At 39.6% G+C, this 15,000-nt stretch overlaps 1 protein-coding gene across 1 annotated transcript in view; it reads right to left on the bottom strand.

Annotated features, from left to right (window-relative positions):
• Window positions 1-15,000, bottom strand: part of LOC113080236 (neurexin-2) — a 269,544-nt gene that overhangs the window by 91,614 nt on the left and 162,930 nt on the right. Inside the window, exon 14 of the mRNA XM_026252449.1 lies at window positions 12,270-12,389. Coding sequence (XP_026108234.1) covers window positions 12,270-12,389 — 120 coding nt within the window. The remainder of the gene's footprint in view (window positions 1-12,269; window positions 12,390-15,000) is intronic.

Here is a 15,000-nt window from a genome sequence, read left to right as displayed (position 1 = left end):
AAACGCAATTAACAAACAGACAGACAGGGTTTGGGGTAATTATGAGCTGAACTGGAGCATAATAAATGATTGAAACTGAATGAGTCTGTCTGATTTAAATCAAGCTGCAGATTCAGCAGGTCATGTGTGTGTGATGTGTGTGAATACTGCCTCCAGAGCAGCACACATACGAATCCTCACGGACTTCACAGAGACATGGAGACGGACTCATCTGATATATGAGAGATATTAGGACCTGTGTCTGTCAAACAGCACAATCCTACAGACACATCTGTAAGCAAACGCAGTGCAGACTCCAGTGTCTGTTCTGATGCGTCTAATGGAGTGGGTGAGGCTGTGAGAGACTCAATCTCTCTGCAGTGGATCCTGGTGTGTGTCAGTCTGTGTGTTTCTAACAGATGCTCACCAGAGATCAGTGACTGACACCATGATGTTTCTCAGGGGTTCCCATGATGGGCTATATGTATATACACACACACACACACATGATATTTCACCATCACTACAACGTGTATAAAGTATCACTTTTTGTCTTTTATCACTACATCACAAACATGTCAGCAAAGCAAATACAACTAATTCTGCCACTCAAAATGATAATAGGGTCATTCCTTGTCAAATCAACCCCAGGCGGTCAAATTATTCAGAACCAAGTTACAGGGGGTAGAAATGACTTCACAAAGATAACAGCATCATAATGTACTTTAACACAGAGATTAGTAGCTCTGTTAGTAAAATCTGTTCACTTCTACAGTCTTTGCTGCATTATGTGCCAATGGTGACCGTTCAGAAATGGGGAAAATGCACTTTAAGGTTTTTTTTTTTCCTTCCAAAGGTGTGCATGCCTTTAACTCAAGAAGCATTTAAGATATTGTAAAGTACTTTTAGATACTGGGTCTTAAACTTTCCTTTTGACATCATCAACAGACTCCAGTCCAGAGACAGAGCATCTCAGGCAGCTCCAGATGGATGAACATGACCTACTCTCAGTGGTTAAAAACCATTATTGCTCACTCTGTATACAGCTGATACTATTATTATCGTTTTTATAAATAATATTATAATGACATGGAATGACCCAACATACACTGCAATAATAATAATTCTCAGTAGTGATTTGAGTTTCCTAATGAAGTGTGTATAATTGCAACGTGGAAACACCGAACAAGAGCAGCCGAAGGAGAGGAGAACTGCATTCAGCTTAACTGGCTGCTACAAAACACAGTTTCTTTTCTGTTTGTTTGTAAAGAGCAACTGTAGTCTGAAGTAAATCACACGTGTATTTCATCACAATAACACAGAAACACTGCAGGCAACACATTTACCTCCAATACTCTGGTAAACATGCATTAGTGTGAGCGCATCATTAACAAGCGTCCACACACACACACACACACACACACACACACACCTGGGGATCTCCGGCTTCTCTCCTGTATCTAACCAGCCTCTGCAGGATCATTAAGAGAGTTAAACACTGAATCAGATGAAGAAAACTAGCTGTTATCAAGAGCTCATGACCTCTGGGGCGTCAACCAGACAATTAAAACCGCTCGTTCAGGGCCGCTGGAGCTAATTACTGCTTTAATATCTGAACGGCTGAAGGCAAACGAGAGCTTAGCACCAGATCTTAAAGTCTCCGAGCAGATTAAGACTGGATTCAGCGGCGTCCATGAGCCCAGACCAGATGGAAACAGACCTCGGATCAATGTGAGGATGACAGCTACGGATCGATCCCAGCAGCCGGATGCTGTTACAGTGCTGAGTGTGTGTGTGTGTGTGTGTGTGTGTGAGGATCAATAGTGTGCACCCCTCCACAGTCAGAGATGCATTTGGGAGATTCACATCGATCCCTGCTCTGCTCCAGCTTCCTGTCAGCGGCTCTCGAGAGGAAACTCTGGACCCTTAATGGAGCGCCAGGACAGAAGAGCCAGAGAGAGTCAAGCCTCGATTCAAACACATGTGTTTCTAAAGCTCTGAGATGCTTTGTTTAAGAGCTGCGGTGGGCAGATTGTTCAAGAAACTGAGGGAATGTGGGTACAGCAGAAGACTTCAGGTGATTCAAAGTAATGAGAGAAAGACAAACACCCCAAACACACTGCTGGATCACACTCAGTCACGATCAATGTCCAACTGATGCTTCCATCCAAGGAGACTAACACTGCATTACAGATGTACGTTTAGGTTTGATCAGTTCTCAATTTCTCTGGGAATCAAAGCCATGATGTCATGATCTACTGCTTGAGCTACAGGAAAGCAACGGATGACACAATTCAGTTCAAGATTGTGGTCAAGATGAATTATCTGCAGAAGAACACATGGGATTTTCATTATGATTCTTGTGAGAGCACAAGGAAATTTGGATTGGTACTCACATTAATTAATCTACACACACACACACACACACACACACACACACACACACACACACACACACACACACACACACACACACACACACACACACACACACACACACACACACACACACACACACACACACACAAGTATTGCACTTTATTTTTTTTAAATAAAATAACCAAAATAGTCAATAAAAAGTGCTTGTAATGAGTATTCCACTGACGGCTAGCTTAGATGAACCCAAGTGCAGTTTATTTAAAAGTGTAATCCAAAATGCAAACAATAACCAAAGACTTGACGAGATAAGAACAGACTCACCAACAGCAGGTGCATACGTTAATACACCACAAGAGACAATGACAAAGACATGGCTACTTATACAGACAATGAGGGTCACATGACAAGAACCAACCAATGAGAAACAAGACACATGACTAAAGCAACCAATGAGCAAACAGAACTGATCACATGACAAGACAATAACCAATGAGAAGATGAGACATACACAAGGCAGAGATACATGAGGGAGGGAAGTGTGAAACAAACTACAAAATAAAAGACATGAAAACCCAGAACAAGAAACAAAACCCAAAACAGACCTCACAGTGATATGATTATATTTTCAAATTAAAATAAAAATACAATTATTTTATAGTACACAAAAAATACAATGCAAATGTCTTATCTAATCTTATTAAATACATAACTTTTATTTTCCTTCCTTTCTTTTTCTGTTTTAATATGAATTTTCAGCATGTTTAATCCTAAAATCAGCAAGCTTGTGCTGCCGAGCGAAGCACATCAGTGAATGTCATTTAAACATCAATTAATCAACCATCTTGACTAGCTAATGACTATAACGGATTAATGTCTTATATATTCACTTTAATGCATTTGGAAGATGCTTTTATCTAAAGGATGCACTCACACATTTAATCAGTCGACACATTCCCTGTGAATCTAACCCTTGACCTCTGTGCTGCTATTCCCAAACTCTACAAAAATGTAAACTTCTTATATTTGCAAAGACTTTGTTATTTACACGGCAGACACTTTTATTCAAAGTGATTTACATTGCAATCAAGCTACACATTGAATCAGTTCACACATTCAATGTTCAATATTCACATTAATGCATCTGGCAGATGCTTTTTTTCCAAAGCAAGTTGCAGTCTACTTATCTATTGTGTTATTCAAACCCAGGACCAGTGTCACACACAACTCTACAGCAGTGTTATCCAGCTGGAAACTGCAGATAGCGTCAGGAGCTGGTCTTATCCTCTCTCTCCTGCAGGGAAAACACGAGATGGACTGAAGAGCTGTAAGCAGGAGCAGGAGCGAGCGGTGTTTCTGGGATGTGGTTTATTCTCTCTGTTAGAACGCCTCATCAGACACAGTTTTCATTACAGGAGCGAATGTGAAGGACAGATCTGCCCTCGCGGTCTCAGCAAGTAATTACAGACGGGAAAACCCTTCCTCAGAACCATCGCTATCCCACAATCCCCCTCACGAACAGAAGAGGGAACATTCTGTCAGATCAATTATCATCCTCTGATTTGAGTCCAACCACAAGACCAGAGTCAGGAGCGAACTGCTGTTTGTGGTTCGGGTTTGATGAGATCTTACCCCAAAGCTCATATGTGTTCTGATCATTATATCACTTGATCACCTGGAGGTTTGCTGATTCTTACGCTTCCCTCACATCAGAATGACCAGAACTGATTTAAATGAACAGCTCATCAATAAATGAACATTTGCTGAAGATGTGTTCACCTTCAGATCATGAATTCAACCCTTCATCAGGACACGCACTCCTCATCCTCATCCCACATTCAGAGCATGAGCGCTCCACACTCATTATTAATGAGAAGTCAAAGGCTTGCAAGAACAGAAGAAAAACTCTAGAAAGAGCAGCTTTTACTGCTGTGATGAGGAGCTTCTTGACGCTCTACTGTCAAGAACATATTCCAGGCTCTTCCTCCGTCAGTCTTTTCATGAGGATCCCATTAGGTCCCAATTATTGAATACAATTAATTACAAGATTAAACACATATTTATGCAGACATTTAGGACTGGATATTATTAAGACTTGTTTTCAGAGAATAGGTGTTGAAATGAGTTTTTTCCAAACCCTATAATTTGCCAAATCTTGTTTTAAGATTTTACACTTTTTGAAACAAGACAGAAACTTTAAATAGGAAAGAATATTTGTGTAAATTATTTTTGAAGTAACTAGGGTTATTATAGTATAATCCAAAACTAAAGTCATTATTTGGAGTAAAATAAACTTAAATGAAACATAATTAAACAAACAAACAAACAAAACTTATTTCATCTCAGTGAGCTGGGATTTCTCATTTCTCAACATTTTTCATTTTCAATTACTAAAACTGAAATAAAAAATAATAAACTATTTATGCATTAAAAAAATAATAAAGATGACAAAACAAAATTACTAAAATGTAAATAAATTTAAAATAAATAAAAGTAATCAAAACCTTAATAAAAACTATAATAGTAGTAAAACAACACTGGCTGTGATCAGGTCATCGAATCCGCACCAGATCAAGAATCTGTGATAACAGAACTGACTGACAGCTGTTCATCTAGAACACTGTGTGTTTCCACGTTAATGTGCTAATACTGGACGTCTTGAGGTGTTTCTGTTAAACAGCGGACGTCAGTAATGATTCATTAGTAGTGATGAGTCAGACACAGTCCAGCTCCGAGAATAAGCATTTATCTGCGTTCAAGGACGAGTGTGACGTGACTCAAATGGAGAAACATTATTGTGAACACACACACACAGCCCCCCCCCCGCCCACCCCCCCCCCCCCCGCCCACACACACACACACACACGGATGATTCACACCAATCAGCATCTATTTACTGAGACCCTAACTGAACATGATCTCTCTATCATCAACAGCACTGCTAATGAGGACTGAACCACTCAGACAAACATCATCAGATATGGATCAAATATTAACCAATCATTCAACATCAAATCAAACTAATTTCAGAAACTTCTCCGGCTAAAAAAATCGAAAGATAGACAAACATGATTAGTGAAGAAAGCTAAGACATTAAAGGCCATAGATGAATATTTCCTGAGTAATCCACAATGTTGTGACCCTTTTCAGCTGAATTTGAAGGAAAATGATTTAGGAAGAAGGCAGTATCCTGAAAAACATGTGAAAGCTCTGAGATCAAAAACAGCTCAAGTCAACAGATTTTAATAGAGCTACCAATCTCTGTGTGGAAATAAAATATGAATGCTGCCACGTTTCTGAAGTCATTTTCTCCTCCTGTAATTTGGCTCTGAATCTCAGGAGAAAACTCCTCTACGAGAGAGTGGATTACTCCGTAAATATACATCTGTGACATTTCATATAAGTACAATTGTTTTAATATAGCTACAACACACAAAGTGCTTTACCCAATATAAAAACACAATCATAAAATATACTTTTATGAAGAGCTATACACAATATGATGAAGCAGAAAAGATCAAACCCAAAAATATATATAAAAAAAAAATAAATCACAAAATATTAAAAGCACATCTATACAGTTTTCAATCCACATTTGGAAACAGACACACGTTCAGATGATCTCCTTTTGTTTTATATCTCGCTCTGGAACTGCCAGCGATTGATTAAAAGAAGATCTAACACATCTGGCCGTTTCGTACCGTCTCAGAAGCTCAGCTAGATACATAGGTGCCAATCCGTTTAAAGCTTTATATGACAATAAAAGAATCTTAACATCATGTTTAATATTTCCTTAGAATTAAGTATAAATAACTATATTATATGTTGACTCAGTTAACTGTATAGGCAGATGCCATAAAATAAAGAAAACAGTTAAGTCAAAATGATAATTAATAATTGATCATATGTATTTTATCTGCTCCGTAAATGATTCTAGATAACTTATCCAAATTGTTTAAATGTATAGAATCCACATAAGCTTGTTTTTCTTCAAGCTTCATGTGAATGTGAGTGTCTGTAGATCCACTCTCTGACAGCAGGTGGCGCTGATGGAGCAGCAGAATTACAGCTGTTTCCCGTAACCTCTGTAGACACAGCAGCATTACGATTAAGAACACTGATTTATTAGCTATTACATGGAGCGAAGATGAAAACACAATGCAGTCAAATCTCTTCTGAAGAGGTACATTTATATAATCAATTAATCGGTTCCAAACCTACGACAGACTTTGCTTTGTCAGAATGGCCAAAACAACACTTGACATGCTGTGGAACGAGATCAGTCACATGACGTCACCTCCGCCAATCAGAACACAGAAATCACTGAATGTCACTCTCATTCCTATCAGATGCTCTGTAAAGCAGGGGCGGGACTTATCCAGGGGAGGAGTTTATTCAGGGGCGTGGCTTGCCTAACTGTACTGTTAGTCTCTTTGTTTCAGTTGATAGCAGCACTCATGATGATGATGATCAGTCTTGACATTAATTGCTCTTTTACACGTGCTGTCGTTAAAAAGCCGTCAGTGCGCTGCTCTCCACAGGTCAGCGGACTCAACCTGACCTTCTGTGTGATGATGGACAGGAAGTGACATCAGCTGATCTGAGCGTGTCAGGACTCATCTGATCAGACTGACAGCACTATTATACAGTACGTAACATTATATAATGAAAACACACAATAACGGCGACCAGAACCAAAACAAACACAGAACAATCCAGCGCACTGTTGTTTGAACGCTTATCACTGCATACTGATTCACATAAACAGAACACACTATTTAATAGATGCCTCTGGGATGACCTCATTTACATGTAAATCAGTGTGTGTGTGTGTGTGTGTGTGTGTTGCAGCTGCAGATGAAAACACACAAATCTTTCAGCTCTGAATTATGTATTCACAGCCAGATTGACCCGTTAGAAAGAAGCCCCTGTGTGTGCGTGTGTGTGTGTGTGTGTTTGTGTGTGTGTGTGTGTGTGCTGGTGCGTGTGTGTGTCAAGTCAAGTCATATTTATTTCTACTGCACTTAGAGTACAGACTGTGCTAAAGCAGCTTCACGGTAATAAACAAGAAATGAGTGATTTAATGATGCAAGAATTCAGTAAAACAGCATTTCTAAAATACATCAGTAAACACTGTGCGTGTGTGTGTGTGTGTGTGAGAGAGAGAGAGTTTGTGTTTGTGTGTGTGTGTGTGCGCGTGTGTGTGTGAGAGAGAGAGAGAGAGAGAGAGAGAGAGAGAGAGTTTGTGTATGTGTGTGTGTGAGTGTGTGTGTGTTTATTTCTATTGCTCTTAGAATACAGATTGTGTCAAATCAGGTCATCAAGAAACAAACGCTGAAGGCTGTTTGAATGAGTGAAACGCTCACAGCAGAGAACCCACCGAAAGACCAAAGAGTGAAAGGAGTGTGAGTGGTTTTTCTTTGAAGTTGAGACGACATGAAAACAACTTTATCAGCAGTCACACACACAGATGCAGAAGTGTGCAAGATACAGCAGACAGAATCACACACACCAGACACCCAGAGACCTGCTCATTAACTCACGCATCAGAGACACTTTTAAGAATTTTTTTAAACAATTAAAAAGAAAAGTAAAAAAAAAAAACAATATATAATGATAACAATAAAAAATATTATAGTTATAATTTTATACATATTAAAACATACATATATTATTATTCTATGCATAAATGTGCATGTACTGATTAAAAATAAAAGGAAAAAAGCAACTATGAATGGGTTGAAGTTGTTTTCGTTTGTTTTTAAAGTACGGGTGTGGATTCTGTCTGGTTCACCTTAATCATTTTATTTCACAACCGTCTAGTATCCAGCTTATGTTTAAACCCTTCTTAACTATCTTAGCCATAAAAACGAATCTAGTTAATCTGTTTCAGCAGGTAAGTTTAGCTAGCAGTGCTCCATCGACACTAAACACAGCTTCAGGTCTGAGCCAGTCTAGTAATACCAGAAAGATGCTCACTACACTGCAGATCTACAGGAAACAGGAAGTACTCAGATTCGTAAGCTAACGCTCCAGTGTGTCTTGTGTCTTTCACTTATCGAACAATTAATCCAACTAAACCAACAGGGAGACCTCGAAAAACCAATTATTAACCTCAATAAATCAGCCAATTAAGAGATGAGATGAAATTAACATCAAATTACACACAGGAACAGATAATGAAGATGGCGTGTAGTCAGCACACACACACACACACACACACACACACAGATCAAACAAACAGCAGTGAAACCATTGGTTCAGTTGTAGAGCAGCGCAGAGGAGATCAGAGTCACAGATGCTGTGTGATTTACATCTGTAACACCTCTACATGTTCATCACAGGGGAACAGTGGACCCGTCACACATTTCTGTGAATGACAGCAGGATGACAAAAAAATAAAAAAACCTTGACAGCATTTCCACTTCAACTTTACAAAAGAGGAAACAATATAAAGAAATGGATAAAAGTCGTCAGATGTATATATTATATTTACAATCACGCACAGTGATATATAGCTCACTATACAGCAACTGCTTTATTAAGTATTGTTGTAACTGTTTATATCATAACACTATGTATCTATATTATCATCCAGATGTTCCTCTTTAGGAACTTGAGCTGTGTAGAGCACTTTGGGAACACCCTGGCAAGACCAAATTCTGAAGCATGTGTGAAATCAAAAACTGAATTGAGATGTCACGAGCAGGGTGACGTGAGCAACCAAGAAGCATAAAGGTACATCTGGCAAACGCACATGTTAGTTTCATGCTCTTCAGTGAGCGCATCTGCCAAAGTGCCAAAGTGTAAATCAAAATGTAATGTGGCGAGCAGACAGCATTTCACGTCGTGTGTCCTTCCCTGCCCACGCTATCTCTCAGGTGGGGATACACACGATTTGTGCGCTGTCTGTTTGGGAGTGGAGCATGCTTGGGCAGCTCTCGAGGGGGCTGTCTGCATGACTGTGAGCTTCTCCCACTCCGTGTGCTCTGCTCCCACCTGGCCATCTTCGATGAAAGCAGACAGGTTCGGGATCCAGCTGGGTCTTGCCCATTGTTGCTGAGACACAGCTGCAGCTGTTATTGTGGGGATCGCAAGTGGATATAGTGGAGGGCTTTGAGACATGCTTGTCCTTATCTCGGTCCTCAACCGCTAGATCCATGGTTCCCTCTCAGGGATCGGATGCTGCCTTGTGGTTTCTTCCCTGTGGAGAGAGAGCCAGGTACTTCATCTATATTTCTCAGAGGAGGTTGATGTGATGAGTGTAGACACGGAGGAGACTGGAGATTTGCTATTGCACTCTCATGCATATAAGGAGCTAGTTGAGATGTTGTGACTCGCACTGTAGCTGAGCTCAACATCAACTGGCCAGCAGAGAAAGAGAGCAAAGTGCAGTGGAGCAGGCGCTTGCGAGCTATCTCTCCCCATCCTCATCATCATCCCTGAAGGCCTCGAAGATTCTCAACCAGGCTGGATGTCATTTTTAATGGCCTGGTGGGAATATGCTCATGTTAGAGCAGTCAGTTCAGTCGTTCCCTGCAGGCTATCCACTTCAGGCCAATGAAGTGGCTCCTCTAGTGATGCCAGAGACCAGTCTCAAGAGACTGGTTCCTGCACACTGTAGAGATAGGGTACAGAATCCAGTTTGGTTCTCGTCCACCTCGCTTCAACAGGGTTATTCCTATATTAGCGGGCCCTGAGCAGGCTCTGGTATTGGAACAAGAAGTAGAAACTCTCTTGAAAAAGTAAGCCACAGAACGTGTTCCTTCCTCGAGAGAGAGAATCAGCGTTCTGACAAAGCATGGGGGATTGTGTCCACTCATAGATCTGCATCTACTGAATCACGTGTTCAAATTAATTCAGATCAAGATGCTAACTATCAGTCTAACAGATTGTGTCTCAGATCAGGTCTGAGGACTGGTTTGTCATGATAGATCTCAAGGAGGCATACTTCCATGTATCCATGCTTCCTCAACACAGGAAGTTCCCAAGGTTTGCTTTCGAGGGTGAAACATACCAGTATCGGGTTCTTCCGTTCAACCTGTCACTCTCACCCCACATTTTCACAAACTGTGTGGATGCTGCCTTGGCTACGTTGCAACTCCAGGGCATCCACATACTGAATTACAATTGGTTGATTTTAGCTCAGTCAGAGCAGATGGTGGCACGGCATCGAGACGAGATCGAGAGTGCACCAAGGTGCCCTTATGGGACCTAGCAGTTCCTCACACTTAAGATGATCTGCTCACTATATCCTCACTGGATGGAGGATGGAGGACCCCCAGGCACTTGCTTTGTCATGTCTGGAGTTTGCCCCGGGCATGGCTAGGACATTCCTCTACCCGAGACATGGGTATGTCCCTAAAGTGTCCCCCTCGTTGCCTGGTCCCATTGTGCTGCAAGCCTTTTGTCCTCCTCCATTCCAGGAAGCAGGCCAGGAAAGACTCAATCTGCTTTGTCCAGTGTGAGCACTAGATGCTTACGTTCACAGAGCTGCCCAGTGGCATAAGGCAGATCAGTTGTTCATTCAGTCTGATGGCCGAAGGTCTAGAATCCTTGGAGGCTTTCATTAGCCAAGGCCGCCCATGAGGCTGTTTGACCGACATGTCAAACAACCAAATCTCAGCTCATTTAATTCATTATCACATTTCGGCATGTGGAAATGTCGCCACAATAACAGACCAGTGTGTAAAACTTTCGGACTTATTTTAAAGAAGTCTACGCTGCAAACTTTTTACATATTTTGGAAAATCCAGTATTTAGTTGATCATGATAAGCGCTAGTCATCACAGTTGTAAACACAATGGCTTTCTTCTTTCATGATGGGGTTTGGTGTGAAGGCATCTTTATGTCCAGGTGGAACGCTAAAGAACACAACACTCATGTCTCCAGAAAATCGATGACAACTTTGAAACTCCTGAAGTGTTTAAATTTTGTGTGCCTTATGAATCAGACGTTTAGCCAATGGTTTGTGGGCGTGTCTGAGGCTGAGACAAGTTGTTCATTTGCTCCACCTAAGTAAGAGGTTCCTGTGACCTTGAAAACCCGAGTTGGTGGTTTGTTGAGACTAGCACACTGGCCTATGAGTCCTCTGGCCTCCAGTCACCTATAGGGGTCAGAGCGCACTTGACCAGGGGTATGACGGCCTCCAAGGCTTTATCAGTGGGTGTGGACCTTCAAGATGTCTGTGCTGATGCAGGCTGGTCCTCTCCACACACATTCATGCAATTCTACAGTCTCGATCTGACATCTACCTCAGGGTCCCAAGTTCAAGTTCCTGAAGGGGAACGTCTTGATGTTACGTATGTAACCATGGTTCCCTGAAGGGAAAGAGACGCTGCATCTCTTTTCCATATTCCCTGCATCCCTGTAACTTCAGCAGAGGCTGACATGCGTGCTTGCCGGATGCGCCTTTACGCTTCTTGGTTGTTCACATGACCCCCTTCATGACGTCTCACTTCACTATTGTTGCTTCAGAACATGGTCTTGCCAGGGTGTTACCAAAGCGCTCAACACAGCATCTCGTTCCCGTCGGGGAACCATGGTAACATATGCAACCTCGAGACTTCTTTTGTGTGTCGCTTTGGGCAAAAGAATATTGAATGCATGAATGTTAATAAATGTGTAAATATTGAAATTTGAAATGTGTGGTAAATAATCATTTAAAAAAGGCAAATTATATATAAGATGTATAATAATTATATTTCTATATTCTTTATATAAATATGAAATATACAATAATAATAATAATAAATGCGTCATCACAGTCTGTGAAAAGGGTCCATAAATCACACAGGACTCAAAGCAGCTACAGAAGCTGGTTTAGAGCTGGAATAAAAAGTACTTCTGTGAACACTACAGTGTGATCTGTGGCCAGGATCACTGCAGAAGACGGCGATGGTGTGTGTACTCACGATCGCTGCAGTATGAGCCCCCGTAGGACGTCATGGTGCAGTCACACGAGAAGCCCTCCCACTGCTGCAGACACACCCCCTGATGATGACACGAGTCCTCCGTACAGGTGGTGCTGGGTCCTGCACACACACACACACACACACACACACACACACACAGCGGGTCAGTTGTCAGCTGGAGTGAGGAGATATCCAGGGCTTAGCCCAGAGGCATTCATGAATACACAAAAAAATATATTTAAGTACTAGTGCTGTCAAATGATTAATTGCAATTAATTGCATCCAAAATAAAAAATTTTGTTTACATATATGTGTGTGTGTGTGTGTGTGTGTGTGTGTGTGTGTGTGTCACACCACAGAACTGTCTTGTTGTGTTTTCATTCCCTATATGCTCAGTATGACCTTAATTTCTCCTCATGTTTGATTTGGGTCATTCTGTTCACCTGAGTTTTATTAATTATCCTCATTTATTTGCACTTAAAGTCTAGCCTGTTCAGTTCTGTTTTGTCAAGTATTGTGAATGTTACCTGTGTGTGTGTGTGTGTGTGTGTGTTCCTGACCTGTTGACATCATCTGTTGTGGAATAATTATAGTGTTATTGTAATTCTTTGTCTTAGTCACTGTGCCGGATCCCACACTGTCATTGTACTGTGTATATTTATTATATGTGTGTACTGCGTCATGTCTATATAAATACACACATATACATTTATTCATATATTCATATATACATTATTACATATATTCAAGAAAAATATGTTGTTTATTTATTAAATATAGTTATCTGTAATATAAATAAATAAATATATATAGGGATTTTGATTGGTATTATAACAATACGTTATATAGTAAATTACAGATATCTGAAGCAGCTGCTAAAACTTTCTTTTTTTATTAGGAAACACATGAAATAAATGTGCTTGCAGCCTTTGTCTGCCCTGATCTTCATTTAGACACGCGTCATTAAAATGAAGTGTAACTCCGTGAATACTCAACGAAGAGACATGCGAGAGATATCTATAGAAAGCTTGACATGTTTACTTTTAAAATAAACAAGTGCTACTGAAAACAGATATTCTGTGATAAAGTAATCCATATGAAAACGACGCGATGTCTGTTTTTCACGTCTCCCTTCATTATCTTCTAATGTGACCACGCCCCCGCGCTGAACGCTCTATTCAGATACTAATGAATTATATTCAGAATCTATTCACTGAAGTGCATGGCTTGAATACACCCAGACAACAGAACACAATGCAGTGAAACTCTTCTTCAAGTTTTTGTTTAATGTTTTCTTTGCGATGAGATGAATAGGAAATAATTCACCCCAAGAAGATGCGCTGAGTATTACCTCAGGATTTCCTCAGAAAAAAAAAGGATGAAGTGCTTTATTCAGCAGAGATCATAAACATGATTAAGTCTCTTTTTATTTATTTATATACTTGTACTAGTTTTCAAATAACATGTAAACATTTTACTAGTTAGACTTTTTCCAAACTATAATTCCTGACTAAATGTCTAATCAAGTAAAACATTAAGAAGTTTAATTTACATCATCTAAATGTTCTACTGTACTACTAGTATCAGGGACCATCACAATAATGTTAATAATGTCAATTTTTATTTTTGTTTTTAGTAGAAAATCAGATTGTTAAACGTATTTCTGAAGGATTGTGTGACTGGAGTAATGGTGCAAAAAATTCATTTTGAAAGTCAGCTGTGATTGTTACTAATAAACTGTTTAACTGCTCCCCCAAGTGAATATTAAATTATGTTGTATGTAGTTATACACTATTTAAACTGAACAGAGATGACATAACTGAATTCAATGATGACTTTAACTATCATTTTGCATTATTGACACACAGTTTTCCTGATGAATGTTGTTCATTTGCTTTGACGCAATGTATTTTGTTTAAAGCGCTATATAAATAAAGGTGACTTGACTTGTGGGATAATTCAATATATTCTAAATAAACTACAAATATAAAATTATATACATTTATGTTGTCCTCACATTCTTTCTTGTAACTCTTCCCTCAGAAAAACAAACCTGACTGAGAGGCTCATTATGCGGGTCTTTTTCTTATCAGGTATAAATCACAATGATATTCATGATAGTTGACGCCTACTCGCATATGACTTTTACCAACAAAAATAGTCTTAGAAAATGTAAATCAATATATTGTTTCCTTAAGTGAGTAAACAAGATGATTTTCACATCCATTTGAAGCAAAAGCTCCAGGTTTGACAGTCTGGTGAACAAATGTTCTGTATGTGTTTTATGACCTTATTTCAGTGACTTTTTCAGTGACAAAATTTTAGTTTTTCACTAACCATGCATAAATGTTGTTTTCTCAAAAACAAAATAATGTACATACAAGCTATTTATATATTATTGTAGTACCTAATTTGTACTGAATACAGTGTTTTCAGACTTTAGCCACTATGTTTAGAAGCAACTGAAAAAAGTACAAAAGTCAGGGCATGACAAATCTTCTCCAGGCCCCCAAAACCCCCTAGACCTCAGAGGGTTAATATCATTTAAGTTTAAATAACTTGTGCATCTAATCAGATTACACCAACAATTTAAGAACAGCTAACCTCAAAAGTTTTACAGTGTATCATTGAATTAAGCACAAAACACTGAAGTATAAAAACTGAAATAATATTTCCTATAATCTTTGTTTACAACATCAAAACATCATTTTTTAAAAAGTGTAGCTGGATG

The sequence above is a fragment of the Carassius auratus genome, unplaced genomic scaffold (genome assembly GCF_003368295.1).
Source record: "Carassius auratus strain Wakin unplaced genomic scaffold, ASM336829v1 scaf_tig00030446, whole genome shotgun sequence".
NCBI classification, from domain to species: domain Eukaryota; kingdom Metazoa; phylum Chordata; class Actinopteri; order Cypriniformes; family Cyprinidae; genus Carassius; species Carassius auratus.
The sequence above is the reverse complement of the archived record's forward strand: the minus strand, read 5'-3'. Positions and strand labels throughout refer to the sequence as shown.